The following is a 25,967-nucleotide window of genomic DNA, read 5'->3' on the forward strand; positions in this document are numbered from 1 at the left end:
CCCTGGTAATATTAGATTTAAAAACAGCCCACAAGACACTCCTGTAGCTTTTTAGCACCACTCTAATGAAACCCATCTTCCTTATTTGTAATGCGTCTGCTCCTCTTCCCGGGCATGCTCAGAAGCAACCACGTAGCCAAACGTGCCCTTTTGTGAGTCAGGGCAGACCGGGGGAAAAAAAATCGCTACTGAGTCTGCGTTGTAGAGACCACGTCTCCGGCGTGGGACGTTGCTGCGGGGTTTGACAGAGGGATCGCGAGTGAAGGCAGGTGAGCGCCTGTTTCCGCCTTCAGAGGCCGCTTTCGGTTTGAAAAGCTTGCTTTGGACGCTGCCGGCCGTAGCCTTCCAATAATGGAGCCGGTAGAACGGCCTCTGCAAAGTTAGGGCGTTGCGCGGGGCTTTGGAATCGTGCCATTGGAAAGTAATTTAAACTTCTTAAGGCAGGGGTCTTCAAACTTGGCCCTTTTATGACTTGTGGACTTCAACTCCCAGAATTCCTGGCTGAGGAATTCTGGGAGTTGAAGTCCACAAGTCATAAAAGGGCCAAGTTTGAAGACCCCTGCCTTAAGGTCTCCTCTTCTCCTGGATTAAGTTGACGCGTGCCACGTTTTAAAGAAGGAAACACGCACGCCTAATTCCCTAATTCGGTCGCTGCAATCTCTTCTAAAAAGGCAAGCTTCCCCAAGCTGAAGTCCCGTCCCCCCCATCAGTTGGGACTTCCTAATTTTTATAATCTCCCTGCAGAATGGCTTGGCTGTCTGGCAATGATGGGGTTGCAGCCCACCATTTCTAGAAAGCTGAAATGGTAAAGAGGTCCAAGGTTGAACCTAGTATAACGCTTTGCTGAGATTTGCAATGGTTTAGCACAGGGGTGTCAAACTCAATTTCATTGAGGGCCGCATCAGCATTGCGGTTGCCCTCAGGGGGCCGGGTGGGTGTGGCCTGGGTGGGCGTGGCCTACTGGGTGGGCGTGGCTTAAGTGCGTATGGCCTACTGGGTGGGCATGGCCAGCTCTACGTCATTCGCATCAAGGGTGCCTATGGGGGCCTGGGCAGGAGTGGGACAGATCTGAGGATCTCTGGCAGAAGGAGGGTCTCTGGGCCAGGGCCAAGGCAGTGGGGGCCGTTCCCTCACTGTTTCCAGGATGGCTTCGCGGGCCGCATGAAACCACTTCGCGGGCCGGATCTGGCCCCCGGGCCTTGTGTTTGACATGTCTGGTTTAGCAAGTTAGAAATGATCTGCTTGTACGTAGTGCTTGTTGGACTACATGACTTATCAAGAGTCTTCTGAAGCCCCGTGTTGCTTTTTTTTAAATGTTTAAAGTTATGTATATAAAATTTGAAATTAATTTAAAACCACCGCAACATGAATAAGATGAATTTTAATTTTAATTTTAATTTTAACTGGGGTTTTTATTTATTTAGGGACGGATATAATTTTTAAAATTTGTTTTTAACTTGTCTTTTTGTTTTTAATCACCCTGTAAACCGCCCTGAGTCCTTCGGGAAAGGGCGGTATATAAATGTAATAAAATAAAATAAATAAAATAAGTTATATAACAAAACCTAAGCAGCTACAAGAACAGAGCTTTTGACTCCTAGATCAAACCAGTGCTAATTCAATTTGCTTCAGAGTTTTATAGAGGCAGTCCCTGCTTAATTTGGTCCTCAGTACTTTTGTAGGCAATTAGTGGAGAAGCTTAAAGGTGGTGTTAAAGCGGAATAATAGAAGCAGACTAGTGGATGCTGGCCCCATCCTCAGTGCCATTACATGCACTTGGTCCCTTCGCTCCAAACTTGCTCTGTCATGGTGCAAACACTTTTAAGTCTGAATGTTTCATATACATATGGGTTAACATTTTGAACATTATGGCAGAGTACTCACCCTCTGCTTATCTGGTTTTTTTATACTGGAAAAATACAATGCCTTTGCCAGTGTTACTGGAGCAATAGGATTGACAACCCTCAGTCTGAAGATGATATATGTTTGCTGATACAGAATATGTGACATGATGAAGAAATAGAGCAATATTACCAGAAAGGTAAAGCAAAACAAAAGTTAATATACAGTGGATATAAACAATCTATGCACCTCTGTTAAAATGCCAGGATTTTTATTTATTTATTTCCCCCCCAATTTATTTTTCAATTGATTGCACAGTTTATATGTTATGAAGGTGAAAACAATTCTAAAGTGATTTATCTTGGTCTGATTTTCTTATATCTCAACAACCTGGCACTTTCATAAGGGTATAGACTTTTCTGTATCCACTGTAACATGTGGAATACAATAATCCTAGGAGTTCAGGCCAAAAATTGTTACTGGATGAAGAGAAAGATTCAGAATTTTGACATTGTACTGATATTACAGCAAAGTAATTGTAAATAAATAAGATGCTTGAGCTAATACCTTATTTAGCTGGTAAAAAAATCAGAACAGATTTGTTTTTTCCAGAAAGCATCTTGTTTAATAAGATAATTCAGTAAGTAGCTGTATCTTTTGTGATATAGTGCATGATTAAGGGATTGGGCTAAGGATGGGAAATTAGGTTCAAGTCCATGTTTGAATGATAGATATTTATTTCATTTCATTTCATTTCATTTATTTGATTTCTATACCGCCCTTCTCCCTAGGGACTCAGGGCGGTTCACAGGGCATACATAAATAACTATACAAAAATTAAAAGAGAATTAAACCATGCCCAGTTAAAATACAACAATAATAGAATAATAAAAAACCAATTAAAAAAAACTCATATTCCCCATCAGGCCAGACCAGCTAACTCAAACAAGTGGGTCTTCAACCCGCGACGGAAGGATCGGAGGTCCGATGCCATCCGGAGCTCAACCGGCAGTTGGTTCCATAATGCCGGAGCGCCCACAGAGAAGGCCCTCCCCCTGGGGGCCACCAGTCGACATTCCCTGACCGGAGGCACCCTGAGTAGGCCCTCTCTGTGGGCACGCACAGGGCGGAGGGGAGTTGACGCCGGCAGCAGGTGGTCCTCGAGGTATCCCGGACCCATGCCATGTAAGGACTTAAAGATCATGACCAAGACCTTGAACCTCACCCGGAAGACAACTGGTAACCAATGCAGCTCGCGGAGCAAAGGTGTAACATGGGAGTACCGGGAAACTCCCAAGACAACTCTCGCGGCCGCATTCTGTACCAGTTGGAGCCTCCGAGTGGTCTTCAAGGGAAGCCCCATGTAGAGAGCATTACAATAGTCTAGGCGAGAGGTCACGAGCGCATGAGTGACCGTACACAGGGCATCCCGGTCCAGATAGGGCCGCAACTGGCGCACCAGGCGAACCTGGGCGAAAGCCCCCCTAGTCACGGCCACTATATGGTCTTCCAGGGTAAGTCGTGAATCTAGGAGGACTCCCAAGTTGCGAGCCCTATCCACAGGGGGTAAGAGCTCACCCCCCATAGAAAGCGATGGAACATTTTGAATGTCCCGGGATGCCGGAATGTACAGCCACTCAGTCTTGTCAGGGTTGAGTTGAAGTCTGTTCCTCCCCATCCAGACCCGAACCGCCTCCAGGCAACGGGACATCACAGCGAGGGCATCACTGGGGTGGTTTGGGGTCGAAATGAAAAGTTGGGTATCATCGGCATATTGATGATACCCAACTCCAAAACCACGAATGATCTCACCCAGCGGTTTCATGTAGATGTTGAACAGGAGAGGCGAGAGAACCGACCCCTGAGGAACTCCACAAACGAGAGACCTAGGGGCCGATCTCTGCCCCCCTGCCAACACCGACTGCGAGCGTCCCAGGAGATAGGAGAACCACTGAAGAACTGTGCCTCCCACTCCCAATCCCCTGAGACGCCGCAGCAAGATACCATGGTCGATGGTATTTAATTTATAAGCTGCCCATCTCATTTAGCAAAGCATCTCTGGTCGGCTTACAGATTGCTAAGTGGTTCAGTAGTGGTCTCTAAGCAGCCTACATCTCAAAATTGTTGTTGGGGTAAAATGAGGGATGGTTCTGCTATGATCCCTTCTTGATTTTCTAGACAAAGACAAGCAGATACAAGAACAAAGCTTTGGTTTAAATATAAAACAATAGAAAGAAATTAGCAATTCTTTAAGTTGAAAAAATTCCTTACTACATTCTGTACTTTCAGCAAGAAGAATAACTGTTCTCAGCTGCTTGTTTTCAACAAAATGAACATATGGTAGTTTGGAAGATGGTTGGGGAAGCAGACTAAGCTTCCAAGACTGCTTAAAAAAAAAGATCTGCCAGTAGCTCTTCATATATAGCCATACAGTTGAGTGTTCTCTCCAACTGGCTCAGTGAATGGTTCATACCCAATGTTAAGCAAGATTCTTTATGCAATAAGCCATAAGTTAAGTTCACATGTGACTATTAGACAAATGACATCTCCCTCGTAGTCCTTTAGTGCTTCGGTGTATGTGCTATGTTCACAGCAAGATATGTACTGAAAAAACATCTTCAGTTCCTGCAATACATCTACAGCACTCTTTCTCAAACTGATGTTCCCAGATGTTTTACACCATGATGTGAATATCATCATCTGTGCAGTATGCTAGGAATTTGAATGAAAATCCAAACCATCAGGAGTGCACCAGAATAATGAAGGCTGCCACAGACTACAGTGGAACAGTTCTTTTTAAATATTGCAGGCCAAGTACACTCAAGCATTCAAGAAAGTTAACAAAATTGTTGAGACCCTGTGGGAGACACAATATGTCAGTTTATATATAATAGGCCAAAATAATACTAATTGTTCTGTGACTAATGTCTGAGATATTAAAAATGATACACAAGGATGGTACAAAGGGAAAGTCCAGCACATAGCTATAACCAACGGGTTCCTCTCACATAATGTAACCATTTATCTCCCAAAGGTGCTTTTTCAAAAGGAAATTTGGACTTTTATTTTTTCCTTGAAGATGTTTTGCTTCACATCCAAGAAGCTTCTTCAATTCTGACTCAGTCAGAACTGAAGAAGCTCCTTGGATGAGAAGCGAAAGTCTCATTTTGCCCCAGTTGCCTTTGAAAAAGCATCTTTGGGACAACCATGATCTGGGTGACTGAGAATCTCCATAGACAACTGTTTATTTCAGATCACTAAATATGCTAAACCAGGGTCCCCGACCTTCGAACCAGAGCCCACCACCAGGCCGTGGCCTGTTAGGAACTGGGTTGCACCAGCAGCTGGCCAGCGCACATGTGCACAGCTCGACTTGCATGACTGGTGGGCTGGTTCCCCTCTCCCCCCTGCTGGGTTTATTCAGCAGATGTGAAACCAAATCAGTGATGATGTTGACATTTTATATCTACTTTTGTTGTTTCAGAAGTTTACTTGTCAATAGATTAATCAAACAATGTCTGAAGAAATCAGAAAAAGGCTTGATTTTCCTAACACGCTTATACAGTCACAGGTGAGAAAGCTTCTGTTTGTATGTACAGGTAGTCCTCAACTTATGACCTCAATTGAGCCCAGAATTTCAGTTGCTAAGTGGGACATTTGTTAAGTGAGTTTTGTCCCATTTTATGACCTTTTTTGCCACAGTTAAGTGAATTACTGCAGTTGTTTAGTTAGTAACATGTTTGTTAAGTGAATCTGGCTTCCCCAGTGACTTTGCTTGTCATAAGGTCGCAAAAGGGGATCACATGACCCCACAACACTGCAACTGTCATAAGTGTGAGTCGGTTGTCAAGCATCTGAATTTTGATCACATGACCATGGGGATGCTGCAGCAGTTGTAAGCGCGAAAAGTGGTCATAAGTCATTGTTTTTTCAGTTACATAGTAACTTTGAACAGTCTGTTCAAAGTAAAACTGTTATAAGTCAAGGACTATCTGTACTATGGCATGAATATATAGATTGATCCACACACATATGCACTTGTACTTGTTGAAAAATAAATTATTTACATGAAACCCCCGGGGAAGATTATCCAGAGTTTTGAGTGGGATGTCTTCAGGATGTCTTCAGGACATGGGATGTCTTCAGGATGATGAGACCCTGCTTTGCTGCTCCATACTATCCCGTTTCAAGTAAGTATTTGAGACCCTGGAGTATTGCCAAAGTCCCATTAGGGACTGGTTGAGAAAAAACAAGCTGCTAATCCAGCCAAAACAAAGGCGATGTTGACTACATTTTACTACTTGGCTGTATATAGCCAATTGTGGCTGGGTTTTTTTTAAAAAATAAGCAGAAATAGAACAGATTAGTATTTGAACAAGGGACCACAAAAATTACCAGGATTATCGAAGAAAGTGGGAAATTAAAAAAATGCAAGAAGGTACTGGGGATAGTGGGAAACTGCTTCTATATTATTATTATTATTATTATTATTATTATTATTATTATTATTATTATTATTATTATGCCATATCTGTTATCGGATGTTGGCAGTCTTGTTTTTATCAGCAGCCACACGAAAAAGTGCTGCTGAGTTTCGTCCAAATATAGTTTTGTCTATATTACTACTACTAATATATTGCTACCAATTGTAAATTTCATTAAACTGTCCTAAAAGTCAGCATGGGTTGAATTTGACTACTAGAATATATGCTAGTAGTTTGCTAATTCTTTCACAGAGAAGTATGAAATAGATTCTGTTAGACCAGAACTAGTAGTTTTTCTGTTGCATCATTCTACTTTTCATAATGGCCACCCGGCAGTTGAAGCACAGTAATAGTGAATTGACAGATAAGCACCTAACCAAAACTCAAAATCTCTTGGCCAGGAGATAGGACTCCACCAGGTTTCTTTAAGTCATTTGCTTGGTTTTCACACTGTAGGAACAACAGATACGGTCTTGTGTGGTTTGTTTTAATTAGCGAGAGCAGCCATTATGTCAATGAAGAAATATTCTTAAGATGGTGTTAACTAGAAGCAGTGCTTTTTTTGTAAAAGAAAAAGGTGCCGGAACTCACACACGTCATACAACCCGCCTTGCCTACCCTACAAGGTTCCATCCAAAAAAGGTGCCGGAACTCCATTCTGAGCGTTCTGTGACAAAAAAAGCCCTGACTAGAACTTCATTTTTCAAATAGTAATCCTGTTCCTGCAAGTATTTTTCACTTGGACTTTTTTTTTAGAAAAAGAGATCCCTGCCTGTATTCATTGCGTAAGTTGGGCATTTTGTGGTCTTTGAATTGATACCATAATACAGCTTAGCACCACTGGTTCCATTAGTTTACTCTGCTGAACTGTCTGGAGAGCCAAAGGAGGCTCACATCTACTCAAGAATGTTGCCTGCATAATTATATTTCTAGTAGCCATATGACATGTATATTACAAGCAGCTTGGTATGTCTTCATATAGCTATCACGTTTTCATATACTACCTGTCTGACATAATTATTGACACTTTGCTAAATAAATTAATCAGAATTTCTTCAAATTTAGAAGGTGAAGACCTCAGCCTTGTACACGCATTAGCAGAAAGGTGGGGGAGATAGCATTCGTTTATTTTAAACCCCACAAGGGAGTCATTTCTTCTTATAAGTTGCAAATAAAAAAGATAAAATGTTTTTAAATACATTTGAAGTGCTTTCTTATAAGAAATTCTACTTAGTAGAGTCACTAAATTCTTAAGGAAGTCTAGAACTCATCTGGCTATTTGTCCATTTACTCTGTAAGGACAGATCACAGTATCCCATGCCCTAGGAAAGACTTTTTCCCATTACTAGGAAAAGCTATTAAATCACTTTTTAAATGAGGCTGAGGACTTTCTTATATATGTAACTTCTAAGTAAAGGCCCATCTGCAAACATTGTTTTTGCTATGCTTATTCAGGTACCAAGTCTTGGTCCACTTGTACTGACAATCTAGGGTTGTGAGTAGCTATATTTTTAGCACCAAGAGATTATATCTCAGAATTCTCTGTGAAGATAAAGAGAATATCAAGTTGCTAATATTGAATTGTGTTTGATAAATTATTCCCCCCCAATATAACCTTAGCCTTGATGTTGTTGTTCAACTAAGATAACTACGGGAGGGGGGGAGGGAGGGGCAGGACACGGTTGCTGCTGGCTGCAATAAAGATCATCATTTAGTAATTTATGTTTATTCACAGGCTGTGGGCCATCTTATTGCTGCAGTGTTGAAAGAAAATGTTTTATCTAATAAGATCAGCCAATCCAGTAACCAGGTTTGTGACTTTGCTTTCATTTTTCTTTCCTCCATTGCCCTGACAACTGCTTTTGTAGTGTAACATGATTGAAAATCAATTCTGGTAATTTTAAATTTTCACAACCAGAGCATAATTCTTCACTGAGAAAGAAAAAAAACACATTGAAATGGTGTGTGTAACAATATCAGACTGTCTAATGATAACGATGCACTGTCTGGAATGGGTAGATCCACGCACAGCATGAATCCTAACATTTTGTGAGGCAAGCAAGACTTTGAACTGCTCTCTGGACCACTGGTATTTCTCTTACTGAAAACGTGCAAGCTATTTTTTACAGTTATGAAATTTCAGTTCTTTGTTATAACCCTTATCAAGGATTAAGGGAACCTACAGGTAGTCCTTGCTTAACAGTCCTTTGTTCAAAGTTAGGACACTGTTGAATGACACTTAAACGCGATTCACTGCGTTTTCAAGCATTGCATTTGCACACAGAAGGAGCTCCCCGTCTCCCCAAGGTCTCCGTTCGGAAAAAAGATATTTGAGCGCCTATGGGACCCTTGGAAATTGCTACGTTTTCAAGCGTTGCATTTTATCACTTTGATAAAAAGTGATGCTGGCATCATAAGCATGAATGAATGGTTGTTAGTCAAGGACTACCTGTATAGAAATTTGTTTCATTTGCCTCAGTTGTTCATATTGCCTGAGAGATGCTGAGATTTATAAAAATCTGTAATGTAATTGAAAAAAGATTTGCCAAAGATTTGCGAAATCTGGCAATAGATTACCTGGTCCTGATATAAAATACATTTTCCTATTCTGTTATATAAGCACACAACTAAAAATGAAATAATGAACTGGTCATGGGCTTTGTCTGTTAATTGTTTACGTAAATTTTGTGGACATTTCACTATATAAGTGGATTGGGGAAAAATGAATACATACTGTACATGTAAAAGTGTAGCAAAGTGTAAACTTATCTACTAGATATCTTTTTAAGTATTAAATGGAAACATGCCTTTTTTATTAAGAAGGGTAGAAATTTTGTCCTCATAGAACATTTGACATGCTGAACACTTTCATTTTTGAAATAGACTTATGTTTTGGCTAATTCTAAATGAGGAGAGTAAACTTTAAAGAAATGGTTTCCATTAGGCACTTCAGTCCATAATCAAACGTGCTTGCAACCCATTGACTGATTTAAATGGCTCGGTGCAGTTAAGCATTTTAGCTATATTTTTAAAAGTATCAAATATTAAAATTACAATAGGACAACTACCAGCCATCTGTGAATTAAATTACAGATTTTGATTAAATCAAGATTAAATGTCAATCCTAATAAATTCAAAGCAAACTGTAAAATAAGCCTTTCTCAAAAGATGTCTGATTCTTTTGCTACCAGAAACTTACATTCTAAGTGCAAAGAAACAGGAACAAAAAAGACGCATGTTACTTTTATGAGGTATTTCCATAATTATGAGATCACTACTGAAAATACCTTTTTAATATGTTATTTATTTCCCATACTATCCTGGGAGAGATATTTATTCAAGCCATTCTCCAGTGTTTTACACAACTAGCAAAAGCAGGAGTCTTTCATGTCAAGAGTTTTCTGTATCACATTGGTAAACTTTACTTCAGGAAGCCATCTGAGGTAAATTAACTATACGTTCAGCAAGCGGCAAGTGAAGAAAGAGAGAACTATTCTTTCACTTTCTCTGTTTTTGCTCAGATATCAATTGAAGTAGAATGGCTGTGAGAACAATAACTGAATTTATGAGTCATCAGTCCTGAATAACGGAGCTTGTTTCTCCCCTCTCTTTGATTCCAGACCCCGGCATTGAATTTGCTCTGGGAAAAGTCCTGCAGCGACAATATGATGGTTCGGACAACCTGCTGTGAGGCTCTGATGATGCTTGTTAAACAAGATCATGCAGAGTTTGGCTACATTCTTAACACAGCACTCAGCCTCATTCCTTCAGCCAGGTGATGGTCATTTAATTAAAGATCAACTCTTTTGATTTTGCAGGAATCAGTGATACCTTCTTGTTAAAAAAAAAGGTAAGGTTGACCCCGGGGAAGACGTGAAAGAGCCATTAATGGAGGAAGGAAAGAACGAGCTATGAAGGGAGAAAAAAAATATACACTCCTGAGATACAGGAAAGAACGAGAAAGAATGCAAAATAGCTCTGCCTTGGTTTTGTTTAATATAAAATGCAGCAGAGAGAAACTTGGACAGGTTTGCTAGATCTTATTATAATAAAGAGCATGAGGGTGAAGGTTTGTCCTCTGAGCTTGTAGGTTGGTTTCTGAACATTTCATTACCAAGCTAGATAACATCTTCAGTGGAGTTTAGGGGATGTCAGTCTGGTAACAAAACGTTCAGAAACCAACCCACAAGCTCGGAGAACGAAACTTCACCTCATTCTACACCTGAGCTACAGATATTTTGCCACTCTTGCAAATAAAGAGCATTCCAGGAATCCCTACTGTTTCTGTTACCTGACCTGGCTTACCTTGCAGGGCTGACACCTCTGATCTTTTCTGCTCCATTGTCTCTCACTTCTGAGTGTCCAAATGCTAAATGGCAGTGGGTCTTCCGAGTCAAGCTGTCTTCCCTAATCTCTGGAAGCCAGTCTCTCATTTTTATTTTTATTTTTTGCCACTCAGCGATTCTCTCCGTAGGTTTTGGGCCTGGGTAAAATGACAATGCTTTTCCTCCAAGAAAGCTGCCAGGCATGTAACAGCTTTCTTATAATGCTCAAAGGTACTCTCAGCTTCATCCAAACATTTTGCTGTTGTGAATGAAAACACTACCATTTCTTTTGAGACTTCAGTGATCTTATTGAATTGACTATGGATTCAGTCTTCGTGATGCTCAGCCCAAACCCAAACCGATTTTATGGACGTTTGCCAAAGCTAAACGTGTTCCTTGATATCCTGCCTCTTCTCTGGAATTCTTCAATTGGAGTTAGATAAATGATGGAGCAGAGTAGCGTAGCCAAAAAATAAATAGGTAAATGATAAAAATAATAATTTGCAATGCTGCTCAAGCTTAATCACCTACAGATATCTGCTCTTTGCATAGAGGTTGTTTTATTGCTCAAGGCTAGTAATTTGGTTTTCCACCTGTACCGTATTATAAGGTCATTGACCCTCATAGTCACAGATTCCATGATTTGTACCACCAAAACATATTTCTACATTTTAACTTCCACAAAAGTACATTTTGAATGTGACTTGCTTCAACTAGTAAAAGTAATATACCCTTTTCCACCCGCAACCTAGCACAGTGAAACAGCAATCTCTTTTTTAAACATTACTAAAATACTCTATTAAATTCTAACTGTGTATTACTGGCATACATTGTACATTAGGGTATGACTTAAAAATATACAGGTAGTCCTCGACTTATAACAGTTCATTTAGTGACTGTTCAAAGCTACAATAGCACTGAAAAAGTGACTTATGATTGTTTTTCACAGTTATGACCTTTGCAGCATCCCCATGGTCCTGTGATCAAAATTCAGACGTCGGGCAACCGACTCACATTTATGACCGTTACATTCTCCTGGGGTCACGCGATCACCTCTTGTGACCTTCTGACAAGCAAAGTCAATGGAGAAGCCAGATTCATTTAACAGCCGGATTACTAACTTACCAACTATGGTGATTCACTTAACAACTGAGAGAAGAAAGGTTGTAAAATGGGCCAAAACCTACTTAACAAATGTCTCACTTAACAATAGAAATTTTGGGCTCAGTTGTGGTCATAAATCGAGGACTACCTGTAATCCAAGCCCCCAAAGAGAATGAAAAAAAACTGGGTTACCTGTCAAGGTAACAGCTGGAGTTAAGCTAAAGAGGAAGAAAAATGAAACAATTTCCCCAGTATATTCTTGATCATATAAGTACCATTTTCAAGGTGAACATCAGGAATTGCTTGGATATCCTGAACCTCAGTGACAGAGAATCAGAAGAACTATAGAATGAACATAACAAAGTTATTTAGGAGGAATGTGAAAAGACACTGCCAAAGATGAAGAAACAAGAAATCAAATGGGACGTCAGAACAGTTCATGGAAATTACCAAGAAAAGAAGCCAAAGCCAAGGAAAAACAAAATCTCACGAAGAAACCTACCAAACAATTTCAGAGAGCTGTTAGAAGAGACAAGCAGTACTAAAAGTACTTCCGTAAAGATACTGAAGATGGAAACAGACATGGAAAACAAGGAAAATCTTCCAAAATATCTCTGAACTCTTGAAGGAGGTTCTAACCTCAAACTGATAATGCTAAAGCAGACATGTCAAACACAAGGCCTGGGGGCCGGATGCGGCCCGTGAAGTGGTTTCATGTGGCCCGCGAAGCCATCCTGGAAACAGTGAGGGAACGGCCCCCACTGCCTTGGCCCTGGCCCACAGACCCTCCTTCTGCCAGAGACCCTCAGATCTGTTCCACTCCTGCCCAGGCCCCCATAGGCACCCTTGATGTGAACGATGTAGAGCTGGCCACGCCCACCCAGTAGGCCATACACACTAGCCACGCCCACCCAGTAGGCCATGCCCACCCAGGCCACGTCCACCCAGCCCCCTGAGGGCAACCGCAATTCTGATGCGGCCCTCAATGAAATTGAGTTTGACACCCCTGCGCTAAAGGATTCAGTGGATAGATTCAGCTGATTCAAAATAAAATAAAATGGAAGGAATAGCCTTAAATACTGTACAGTAAAGTTGTCAACCTCAAAGATATTGTAGAAGATATTTCTACTTCTGAGAACCTATAGTACTAGAAGATGAAATTAAATCACTATCCAGTCTTTACCTAATCAGAAGGTGCAGAAACTGACGGAATACTCGCTGAAATATGGCAATCAACAGAAGAAGAATCGGTAAGGATTTTAACCAAGCTGTTAGCAAAATCAGTGACAATTCCAAGGAAGCAAATCCGGAAAACAACACAGTGGCCAACAGATTGGAAAATGTATATCCCAATATGAAACTAGGAGACTTAGCAGAGCATGTAAACTTATTGTACAGTATCCTTAATTTGATATGACGACAATCTCCAGTGCAGATTGGAGCCCTGTACAGAAAAAGAGATACCAGATGTTCAAGCTGAAGTTAGAAAATGCTAAGCTGCATAAGATATTGCTGAGCACGCTGAATAATTAAGAAAGCCAAAAAATACCAGAAAGAAGTCAGTATGTGCTTCATTGATTTGTAGAAATGCTTTTGATTATGTCACCATGTGAAACTGTGGAATGTGCATGAAAAAAATTGGGAATCCCAGGACATCTCATTGTCCTCGTGCAAAAATATATATACAGATCAGGAAGCCACAGTATGGATAGTACATAGTAAAACAGATTGACTCCAGGTCAGCAAAGAAGTGAGGCAAAGTTTGGAGGACAGGGAATGGCCTTGAAGGACAGTTGGAAGGTAATGATTAGATAAAAGGAGATTGAACCTGCGTCAAGGGAGTAACTTGGCAAGCTCATTCCCTAATTCAGTGGAGAGAAAGGGAGGGAGGGGGAAGCATGTTCAGACTTGCAAGATTCTGTTACTATAGCTGTTACAATAAAAAATAGTACTAACCTACCTGACGATGGTTTCTTAGTCTGACCTACCTTATAAGACTGACATAAGCATTTATGCTATCCCTTCATTTTTTCAACCCATATCCTGAATATATATTAAGGAAATCTTGGTTGGAAGCAAAAGAATGTGTGAATATGTTACTTTGGAGGAAGAAATATCAATAACCTGAGCTGCAAATACAAAGGATCTCCAAGCTCAAGTAATACCGTGTTTTCCCAAAAATAAGACTGGGTCTTATTTATTTATTTGCCTCCAAAAGAGGCACCAGGACTTATTTTTGGGGGGATGTCTTTTATACTCACCTCCGGCACCGGCAGCCCTGCCCAGCAGGTCCACTTTTTCTGTGGCCAAAGGAGCAGCTTCATTCTGCAGCTGCATTCCGGCCTGCATTTTGCAGTCAGGCCTTTCTGGAAGGCCTCTGCAGCCGAGTACCGAGCTATAGATTGAATCCATAGCTCGTTCCTCTGCTGCAGAGGTGTTGCAGAACCGAGCTATGGATTGAATCTGTAGCTCAGTTCTCAGCTACAGTGGCCTTCCGGAAAGTCCTGTGACTGGGAAATGTAGGCCTGGCTGCAGAAGATGCCGCAGAAGAAGAGCTGGGCTGGTGAGGAGAGGGCTGCCTGGAAGGTAAATGGGTGCGTGGTGCGTGGGGCAGCTTCACACTCCCACCACGCCCTAGCTTGCTTTTTAGATGTATGCCTCACCCCCAAACTAGGGCTTATTGTTGGGGCAGGGCTTATATTATATTAGAGCTTATTTTAGGGGTAGGTCTTTTGGGGAAACACGGTAAAAGTTAAGGCGCATGGAGAAAAGAATGGAACTGAAATTAAATGTAAAGAAGACTAAACAAATGACAACAGGTAGAACAACCATCCATAGAATTGACCAGATATCTAAGTGTTAAATACTGTAGTTTCTACCTTTCAGGATCAACAATATTAAAGGAAGGAGCAGTCAAGAAATAAATCACATACTAGACAGAGCAGCTGTGAAAGTCTTTGAAAGGATGCTCAGATGCTATGATGTGTTTATACTTACAAAAATCAGAATAGCGTAAGAAATATTCCCTGTGGCACCATATGAAAGCAAAATTTGGACTTTGAAAAACTAGAACAGGAAGAGAGAATTGCTTTTTTTTAAAAAAAATGCTGTTGAAGAAGACTCCTGGGAATACCGTTGACAGCCAAAAAAACCACAAAAAAGTAAATCATTAAATAAAATAATCCAGATATTGCACTTGAGGCTCAAATTATCCTACTTTAGATTAATTATGCAAAGACCAAGCTCTCTGGAGAAGGCTTGAATGCTGCGAATGAAAGAGAAGAAGAGGACAACTAGCAGAAAGGTAGGTGGACATAGTTACCAAGGTTTTATATACTATTGGAAGATATGAAGGACTAGGTTAGGAACAGGTCGTCATGGAGAAAATCTAGATGATTGCTAAGAGTCAACACCAACTTAATAGTACATAATCAAATGGGCTGTAGAGAGTAAAGAAGATGACCTGGATGGAAATACACAAGCTCTGTCACCAAAGTGATGAGGGGTGAAACAAACAAATCCACTACAGAGATCAAATATATGAAAGGGGCTTAGAAAGACACCTCCCTAATTCACCACAGTATAAAAACAGGGATGATATATAGCACAATCAGAAAAATTGGATGCCAGGGGCCAGTCAAGACTATGGGTTCCCCCTCTCAGTTGGCTTTTAGAAGGCTGGAAGACAGTCTCCATTTTATCTTTGTCTTCAGTATATGTGTGGTTTTTTTTTGAAAGGACACTAGATTTGCATACTTCCTTTTCTAATTACTCTTGGGAATTGTTTATTAACTTTTTCAGCTATTAGAAATCTTCGGATTGGGTGAGTTTTACAACACTTAAGTGAATTTCCTTCAATCCTTAGTGAAAGAAGTTTTAACAATAAGTTTATGAACTTCAAAAGCAATTATGGACTAAATTGCAAGAATGATTAAAACTTTGATTGTAGAAAGTTACAAACGGGCTAAGTATCCAGATAAATTTGCAGTAAGATTTTGGAATTAATTATAAAGAATCCTTCCCATGTGAAATTTCTTTCGTTTTAAAACATAAGAGAAGATTTAAAAAAAATGGATACTAAAGGAAACTAGAGGGTGTTAAAAATTACAGTTAAAGAAGAAGAACATTTAAACTCAATTTACAATTACAGAATGAAGCAAACATTTGGACATTTTGAAAACTACTTTTGAACAATGGACTGAGAAGTTGATTTTAAGAGTGTCTGCCTCTATAGATAGACTGTATCTAAAAGATTTTATGGAAGTGGAGCAAGTTCTACCTGACAAGACCAGGACTGAGTTGAAAATGGATTTCTATAAGAACAACATGGGAAAAGATGCAACACTAGACATACAAAAACTTTGGCTGATGTCTTAATAATTAAAAGGGATATCAAAACAGCAAAAGGAAGAGAGTGACCTGGATAATTTTGCTATATTGGATTTACAAAAAGTGGCTTGTTAATGTTTTGAAGAGTTTTGTGCTAAGGAATAAAGAAAAAATCAAGCTCAATGATATTACTTGAAGGGACTAAAGCAGACATGTCAAACACAAGGCCCGGGGGCCAGATCTGGCCCGTGAAGTGGTTTCATGCGGCCCGCGAAGCCATCTTGGAAACAGTGAGGGAACGGCCCCTGCTGCCTTGGCCCTGGCCCAGAGACCCTCCTCCTGCCAGAGACCCTCAGATCTGTCCCACTCCTGCCCAGGCCCCCATAGGCACCCTTGATGCGAACGATGTAGAGCTGGCCATGCCCACCCAGTAGGCTATATGCACTTTAGCCGCGCCCACCCAGTAGGCCACGCCCACCCAGGCCACACCCACCCAGCCCCCTGAGGGCAACCACAATGCTGATGCGGCCCTCAATGAAATTGAGTTTGACACCCCTGGACTAAAGACTGAGATTGTTGGAATAAAAGGAAGGAATATAAAGTTTGTTTATTTGATCAAGGTTAAACTAAGTTTGTTATTAATGGGCTTTTTGCTGACATCAGGACTGAAATGACTGCTTAATGGATTTGCTTATACATGAGAAGGTTTATGGGAAGAAAGATTTGTATTTTAAGAGAAGGTGATGAACTTCGCTTCAACAGTTAGATGGGTGGCATATATATTTAATAAATAAAGTTAGTAAAATGGTTTATACTTGTGATGAAAGTGGGAGATCACTTTATATTTTTTAATTTTTCTTCACTTTACTTTTTTGATTTCTCTATTTTTCATCTTTTTCTATTGTTTCTGCACCTTTCTAATCTTTATTCTTCTGTTTTCAGTTATTATTAGCTTTTACTGTTGTAATTATAGTCTTTAATAAAATCACTATTTATATAAAAAGATTATTCATTCCTTCACCCTTCCCTTTTCCACTTTTTTCTAAGTTTCTGATTTTTCTATTTATAATAAATGGTTCTCAGAGGTGCTGATTTTTGAAAAGGATAAAAGATCCAGTCTGTAGCCTGCTTATGGAAAGTAACGGTGATACTAATTAATTCCTACTTTAAATTGGTGCGAGAAAATATTTTTCGGGATTAAAGTGGCTAGCAAGACCATAGTTCTTTAGCTGTCACCAGAACTGTGGGAAGAGTGTGCTATATATGTGAAAAGAGTGTTTAAGACCTTCATACGAATCCTTAAAGGTCTCTGGTATGTGCACATATGACCTGTTGTATATCTTGAAAGAGGATACTTTCAAAATTAAGACTGTCTTGTGATAGTGCCTAAAAAATAATTTACTATGTAAAATTGGGCACATAGCTATCGGCGTCAGAGCAAACCAAATGAAAAATGGCTACGTTGAATTATGGTTTGATTGATGACATAACCTGGGAAGTCCTTTCAAACTAAAAAGTGGTGTTAAGAGACATCATGAAAATGTTTCCCTTTTTGTAGAAATCTGTTGATTAAACATGTATTTTTGCCGTGCTTTTTGATAGGAATGTCCAGGGCTTGATAAAAATCATTGTAAAGCTGTTACAGATGCAAGCCTTGAAGACATCAACAAATGAAGAACAGCAACAGCTTGACTTATATGCAATCAGGTATGCCTTAAACTAGTCAAATTGGCATGCTGTTTTGAATGGTAACCTGATAAACATTGCAAGTACCAAGGATTCTCATTACTTGCAGTAATTATTTTAAATTAGTGAGTACTGAAACGTTACCTGAGAAAAGTGTGTTGGGCAACCCAGTTTTTTATGTGTGTGTGTGTGTGTATGATAATTCCAAACCAAAAATGGAATTTGAGAAAATATCTTAAGCTTGACCATCCCTATTGTGAAGGCAAGGAGCTGGGAGACACATTCAGATTTGCAAGATTGATGTCAGCACTTTGAAGTAGAAAAGACTCCAAGCCCAACATTATGGATATTAAAACTATTTTTATTACAGGGTTACAGTAATCAAATCTTGCTAGATTTCTCTTATCTGACTATTGCCTTGGGGGTTGCTCTTCCTCGTGTTTCTCAAATTTATCTTCACAACCCATTACATCACAAAAATGTCACGCATATTGATGTTGTGGTTACAAATACATTTTAATGAGTGTACAAATTTGAAAATACGAAATCTGCAAATAACAAGAATTGGCTGCAGGTGCGTAAATAAAAAAAATAATTGCCTGAAATACTGGTTGCTAAAAATCCAGTACAATCTGCTTCATTAGGCAACAACCACAAAAAAGGTGGAACTAGGTTTGGGGGGAAAGCCTAAACAAAGTTGGGGAGTCATTTTGGTTTAGTGATTAAGGCACTGGTTTAGACAGCAAGGGACTGAGCTCAAGTCCCGCCTTCACCACAAAAAACAGAAGAATGTTCTTGGGCAGTCACTCTCTCTTAACTCACCTCACCTCACGGTAGTTGTCAGGAAAATAGGAAGAGGTGTTGGTTATGTTCACCCCCTTATTTGTAAAAATAATGAAGGCTGGATATAAATAAAACTATTCAGCTAAACTTTTGGCTTCTCCAGTATTCTCCAGTAAGCAGCATATGTTCAAGTAGGCAGTTACGGAGGATGTGATGAAGGGATAGAAACGCGGCTTAAAGTTAATAAGACACATATTTAGAGTGAACAGAGTTTAAATCTCCAAAGCCAAAGGAAAACCCTCCCGCGTTATAGAAATAACCTAATGGTTTGACCAAACCTGTATCCATTAACTGTGAGAAAGCCCAGAGAATTGGTGAAATGCCAAGACAATTCAGAGAAAGTAATTGATTCTGTTTTAAAAAGAGGCGAAAGGATTTGGAGAGCTGACATTTGATACCAGAAAGAGATCTGAGAAGATAATAAAATAACGGATCTATAAACACTTTGAATGCAATGCAGTGATTACTGGAATTCAACATTAATTTGTTGCGAACAAGTCTTATCAAGACTTCCTTCCTTCCTTCCTTCCTTCCTTACTCCCCGCCGCCCTCCGTAGATCAGGAAAATACTTTGAAGACAATAAGGCCTAAGTTCAGCAAAATATTTTACAACATAATCTATACCGCTAATTAACGATTTAGTTATACAGTATGCCTATTAGGTGGGTCAACAGCGACTAACAATTTGAAAATTAACGATCAAATGCATCAAATTGGAAAGGTATATTTAGTGGAATGATATAGAGTCAGGTTTTGGATTGAGAATTAAATTGGATTTAGAATTAAATAATAACTTGGATGGCAAGGTGAAAAGTAAAATTGCAGATGACATAAAATTGAATATCACAGCAAGAAAAAGAAGGCCAAAGTTTGCCCAGAAAATCAGAATGAATTTTAACAGAGACAATTTCATATTTTTTCATTTGGTTGAGTGGGTAGGGTGGAATATAGTCCTGAACAAGCTACATCTTGTATATCAGAAAATATGAAATATTATCCAGTATTTTTTCTTGCATTATCATTTTTTCTTGATAATGTCCTTTGAGCATATGAAAAGAGAATGTAGGAAGGAATGCACAATACAGTATGTATAGTATGAAATTGTATGCATGTATTCATTCACATCAAGAATAAATGTTATTCCTTTATTCCATTATTACAGGGACATACTGTAGGAAAAATTCTGATATCACAATGATAAACGTATCTTCATTAGAATCATTCTCACCATTCATGAGGTCATTAAAAAGTTTATTAATATATTGCCTGTAAATATAGCTTTCATTCTGTATCCATGAACATATACTCCCCTTCTATTAACAAAACATATCTCATGGGCAATTCTGTATGTTATTATAATACTGTATTTATGATCGTGTTTATTTTTAGGATAATCAAATTTGCAAGTTTTATTATTTTTAATGCATTTGTTGTCATTTTTTGTTTTCTCCCAGAAACTCTCCTCACCCTCTAATTATTATACTTGAAAACAGACCTGATTGCTGGCCATTCCTTCTTCAACATATGACCACATTTTTCCAGCAATGTCCAAAAGGGTAGGAAAATAAAATAATTGCATAAGTGGGGGTGAGTGCATGCATTGGCCAGCCTGTCCTGTGGCCCGGTGGCCAGTAGGCCATGGCCCGGTAGTGGGCCGCAGCCCATAGGTTGGGGACCCCTGTTCTAGAAGACGTTTTAATTCAGGTTTTTCCAGCTTGATGTAGCAATGTTTTATTTGCTTCTCTGTGGTTGTATTTGTTGGTTTACATCTTTCAAACCCTGAAGGTATAGAAATTATATTTTTTGTATTTTTCCAGTTTCTTTATAGTTGGTTTTTTATTGTATACCAAAAGAAGCAATCGCTACATTGATGTGGTAACTGTCTTGTGATTTCTTAAAATTATTTCTTACCATTTCAGGGCAGAACGTGTATGTGTCAATATAATGAGGCCATTTCTAAGGTACTTGTATTGTGAACCTTACCAGTTGCGGGAACATGCAGAATTACGGATGAGCCTGCTTAGAGTCTTGCTTCAGCCATATGAGCCTTTGAACAGAGAGGAACCGCCAGCCCTTGAAAACCATCTCCTTCAGTTGCTTTGTGACCTAGTTCCATATTATCAGGTAAAGCTTCTCCGGTGCTAACCTCTCAGTGCACCTTATTTTATTTATTTACTTTCTATTGTTTCTACATTTCTTGAACATGTGTATGTGGCCAGGGAGCCTGATGGCTCAACAGTTAAAGATGCTGGGCCTGGGTTGAGTTCCTCTTACTTGCCCCAGCTTCTGCTCACCTAGCAGTTTTAAAACATGCATGTGTAAGTAGGTAAATAGGTACCATTTCAATAGGAAAATAACAGCGTTCATTGTGCCTTGCTGTCTTAGTCGTGCTGGCCATGTGACCGTGGAAGTATCTTCGGATAACACTGGCTCCCTCGGCTAAGAAACGGAGATGAGCACCTATAGTCAGGCATGACTGGACAGGGGGAAACCTTTACCTTTATGTATACAGTATGTATATGGCTACTCATATACCAAACTTGGGATAGTGGATAAAAGAAAACAAAATGACAATCCATAATATAAAAATAGCAAACCACAGAGACACCATATCACTGGAGAAGAGCCTAATGCTGGGAAAGATTGAGGGCAATAGAAGAAGGGGACGACAGAGAATGAGGTGGCTGGATGGAGTCACTGAAGCAGTAGGTGTGATCTTAAATGGACTCCAGAAGATGGTAGAGGACAGGAAGGCCTGAAGGAACGTTGTCCATAGGGTTGCGATGGGTCGGACACAACTTCGCAACTAACAACAACACACCATATCAGAGGTCTTTTGGTTTTTTTGTTTGTTTGTTCTGCATCGTGGCTCTAGCACCTGGGGAACAGCCAAGCCTTTACGGCTTTCCTTTCTGTTGGTAAAAGATTACATGGAAGGAGCGTCATGGTTGCCTATATCTCAAGGAGTCTGTTCCACAAGACAGGCACCATGACTGAGAAGGATTTACCAAATGACCTTATTTTACTGGTAGGACCCAGAGCCTGCCCACTCTGCCAGATATGGTGGGATGGGCAGAAACTATTGGGGAGAGGCAATCCCACAAGTAACTTGGCCCCTTCCGTGTCGTGTTAAAAATAACCGTCAAAACTTGAATTTCATCTAGAGACTATTGGAATCAGCGTGGCCTATGAAGTAGCAGTGTTATATGGCTTTATAGGTAGCCCTTGACGTATGACCAGTCATTTAATGACTGTTCAAAAGTTATTAAATTTAAAAACATTATCTATGACCTGCCCCTGAGGTTTTAGCTGTCCACCCCAACCCCACGATCACATGACTGCCTTTCGGGTGCTTGAAAACTGGCTTGTATTTACAACCCGTTACAGTGTCCCTGGCTTTTTGCGACTTTTCCTGTTTTCTGTTAAGAAATACTCATTGAACTGGCTGCATTTGGGCTTAGGATCATGTGATTCGCTTAGTGACCACAGTGACTTGCTTAACAAACATCATAAAAATGGTTGCAGAATCAAATCTGGTCAGGTGGTAATTTGATTTACAACCACAGCAACTTATGAACAGTTCTGGGCTCCGTTGTGGTCTCAAGGACTACATGTGCTGTGGAGCGCTCAGTATTGTTTGGCTTCTTGCATTCTGGACATGCTGAAAATTCTAAATGCTCTTCAGGCATGCAGAGCATGTTGCAATGCTCCAAGTAGGAGATGACTGAAATATGAGTGACCGTGACCATTCCTCCTGATCTAGGAATGGGTATAGTTGGTGCACAAGATGTAATTGGGCAAGGGTCCTCCTAGTCATGGCTGCCACCTGCTTCTTGAAGAGGAACTCTGAATCCAGAGGAAACCTCAGATTGTACACTGCCTGGTGGAGAGTTACCCCATTCAAAGATCACTAGATACAAGGGACCCTGAGAAGTTGGTTTATCCCTATCCAGACCCATGTGGATGCCAGTCACTGGACCGTATTACTCGGCAGCTGGGGATAGAGATGTGCAACTAAGTATCATCAGCACAATATCAGGGAGGTGTTTCTAGAATGCGTACAGTGGGATCTTAGATTTCCTATTCCAGATAAACTGACATACTACGAACACAATCTCTCTCTCTCTCTCTATTGCACTCCTCTGTGCAAAGTCTTCATTTATACATATCTGCTAACACTTTATGTGGTTCTCAGTGCAGGGTATGATGCAGTCTTGATTTTTGTTTTCCATAGGTAAAAGATGCTCTACAAATCACAGAAGCGTTGCTTTTCCTGGAGGGATTATTTCGGAGTCTGCTACGTTACCCTAGTTTTTGGAAGACACAATTATGTCATCTTTGTCTGCAGCTTCTGGTTTTCTGTGAGGTTAGCCTGCAGGCCACAGGGGAATGTTCATCTTTAATTGGCTTAATGGAGGAAAATGTTGAGCTTCTGAAAGAGGTAGGTTCTCTGGGGATCAAGATAACTTTTAAAGATGTATCCATACTTAATTGGGTGATGGCCCTTAACTTTTGGCACTTAGTAGTAAGGTTTCTGTTAGTAAGCTGGACTGGAAACAGGCATCACAGGTATTTAAGGACACAAGAGTTGCTAAGAAGTAGATTTATCATAGAAAAACTAAGTCATCATATAAACTTTCCCAGCATCTATATACTACTAAATGTCTACAACTTTTAACTGGACAAAACTATGCATCCTAGGTCAACAATGTTTGAACCAAGGTATCTCAAATGGACTAACTTACAGAATGTGCTCCAAATCCAGGAGCCATGACACCTGAGACAATAACATTTGGGAAAGTTATTTACTGCTTAAGTATACATTGGACTGCTGCTGCACTTGCATGATCTTCATTTTCAGTATTTGCTGACAGTTTCCTAGCTACTCTCACAATCCTTCAGTCCGTCTCCCATCCAGGAACAGCCACTTACACAGAGGAGGAAAAATCGGGAGAAAAGAAGGGAAAGAAGAACAGGAAGGATGGAACTCCACATGTCCTCCAAAACCCACCTCCATGTATCCCCAAGCACCCTTTCTGAACTATGCTTCTGCCCTGTATTTCTCCCCTGACCCACAAGGCACTTCTTTCACATCTGCGCATCCTTTTCCTGAGCCGTGCCATCCCCCTGTGCGGCACCTTTCCCATTTCCTCCTGCAGCCTTTTTGTCCCATGCCATCCCCCAGGATGCTGTCCCTGCGTGCCTTCTCTAACCTGTTCAATACATCTGGCACACCGCCTCACATCCTTCCGGAGCCCCATCACCTTTGCGCCTTTCTTGACTACGCAGTACTTCTTGGCACACGCCCATGAACCCTTCTTGACCTGTGCTACTGCCTGCACCCCATTGGGGACCCCAAGGCATCCTTCTCAACTTGTGCGGCCCCTCCATGCACATTGCCTGAGCTGTGTAGTACCTCTCTCGTCCACCCTTTTCACCTTTCCTGACCCATGCTGCTCGCCCGCCCGTCCGCCCTTCCCTAACTCTAATATATGTACACCCTTCCTGACCACCACCACCACCCAATGTGCCTTTGTTGACCTATGCAGCACTTCTTGTGCATCCCACACATAATTTCTTATCTGCACTGCCCCCACTGACTTTCCAACTTCCCACAAGCAAAATGAATGGGGAAGCCAGCAGGAACTCGAGGGAGGGAGGAAGATAGATTTCCAGGGCTCCCTGCCAGCTTCCCACAAGGAAACTCAATGGGGAAGCTAGCAAGAAATTGGAAGCTGCTGTTCCTCCCACTGCTTTTTTGCCTGCTGGTGATCATACTGTGTCTTGTATAGATAAGAAAATATCTTCGAAACAATGACCAAATAAGGGCATGAGCTGTATAGCAAGCCTTATTTACAGGCCATCCTTGATCTGCCAATACAATTGAGCCTGGAATTTTAGTTGTTGAGTGATGGATCATTAGCGAGATGTCACATGACTAGCCATGTGACTGCTTTACCCAACAATTGCAGTCCTGACATTCCTAATCACAGGTGTTAAGTGGATGGATCTCCAGGTAAGGAGTATGGATGGGAGTAGGGAAACCCTGGGAGATTCCGCTCAAGAACTGAAAATGGTCTGTGCCAAATTCCTACTGGGTTTTTCAGCCTCTGAGGAAGAACACTCACAGCCTGCACTGGGCCTCCCAGGTCTTCCCCTGTCTGCCTAAAGTCCTCTGTGCTGATTATATTTATTATTATTATATTTTTATACTGCCCTTCTCCCGAAGGACTCAGGGCGGTGTACAGGGCAATAAATATAAAAACGAAATACAAAAGTTAAAAAACAATTAAATATTATGCCCAAATATAAAACAGTAATTAAAAGAACATATTAAAACCCCAACCCTAACCCATCAAACCAGGTCAGATTGCTCGAATAAATAAGTTTTTAGATCGCGCCGGAAGGAGCGAAGGTCGGGGGCCATCTGGAGCTCAACCGGCAAGCGGTTCCACAGGTCTGGTGCGCCCACAGAGAACGCCCTCCCCCTAGGGGTCACCAATCAACATTCTTTGATCGGAGGCACCCTGAGGAGGCCCTCTCTGTGGGAGCGCACTGGACGGAGGGAAGTTGACGCCGGCCGCAGGTGTTGCCGTAGGTAATCCGGACCCATGCCATGTAGGGCTTTGTACGTCATTACCAACACTATCTGATCACGCTGCCCCTCCGTCCTCTGCTTGAATTTTGGCTTCCTCCTCTCTTCTCTGGGGCCTGGGTGAAAGAGCTGCTTCCCGAAGGATGTCACTTCTCCTCAGAGTTTGGAAAGGAACCCCGTCTGCTGGGTGGAGAAATGGAGTTCAAATAATTTAAGATCTGAGCTCCATTTTTGCACTCTGTGGGATGATGTCAGTTTTCCTCCACATGCAGAAGGAAACTCCCTTCTCTGGGGTGCTGACATAGAGCTCAAATCATCAGGATCTGAGCTCTGTTTATCCACCTTGCTGAAGGAGTTCAGTGCCCCTTGGTGAGCAGATCTTTCAGCTCCCCAGAGACACGAGAAAGCCCTTTTGGCTGGAAACTTGCAATTTTCTCTGCCAGCTTTCCCACTGACTTTCCGGGGAAGGCGGCAGAAAAGATTTCAAGTGGCGACAACATGTTTGTGGGGCATTTGGCAACCGGTTGTAAGCTCAAATAGGTTGCCAAGCACCCAGATTGCGATTATGGGACTGCAGGAGAGCGAGCGCTCTGCTGTTCTATGAAAACACCCTTTTTGAGGCCATTGTAACTTTAAACAATTGTTAAACGAACTTTGCTTTGAGGTATATCAATTTCTCAGTTTTTTGAGGTATATCAATGCCTCAGTTTTTTAAACAGCTGAAATTATCTTTACAAGAAGGCAGCCGTATGCAGCCAT

At 40.9% G+C, this 25,967-nt stretch overlaps 1 protein-coding gene across 1 annotated transcript in view; it reads left to right on the plus strand.

Moving 5' to 3' along the window:
* Window positions 1–214: 214 nt before the first annotated feature.
* Window positions 215–25,967, plus strand: part of FOCAD (focadhesin) — a 156,922-nt gene continuing 131,169 nt past the window's right edge. Inside the window, exons 1-8 of the mRNA XM_081317526.1 lie at window positions 215–269; window positions 5,327–5,413; window positions 8,062–8,136; window positions 9,947–10,101; window positions 17,687–17,791; window positions 20,068–20,169; window positions 20,533–20,737; window positions 22,848–23,054. Coding sequence (XP_081173652.1) covers window positions 5,357–5,413; window positions 8,062–8,136; window positions 9,947–10,101; window positions 17,687–17,791; window positions 20,068–20,169; window positions 20,533–20,737; window positions 22,848–23,054 — 906 coding nt within the window. The 5' untranslated portion in view covers window positions 215–269; window positions 5,327–5,356. The remainder of the gene's footprint in view (window positions 270–5,326; window positions 5,414–8,061; window positions 8,137–9,946; window positions 10,102–17,686; window positions 17,792–20,067; window positions 20,170–20,532; window positions 20,738–22,847; window positions 23,055–25,967) is intronic.

This window comes from Vipera berus (assembly GCF_964194415.1).
Source record: "Vipera berus genome assembly, chromosome: 2".
Lineage (NCBI taxonomy): Eukaryota > Metazoa > Chordata > Lepidosauria > Squamata > Viperidae > Vipera > Vipera berus.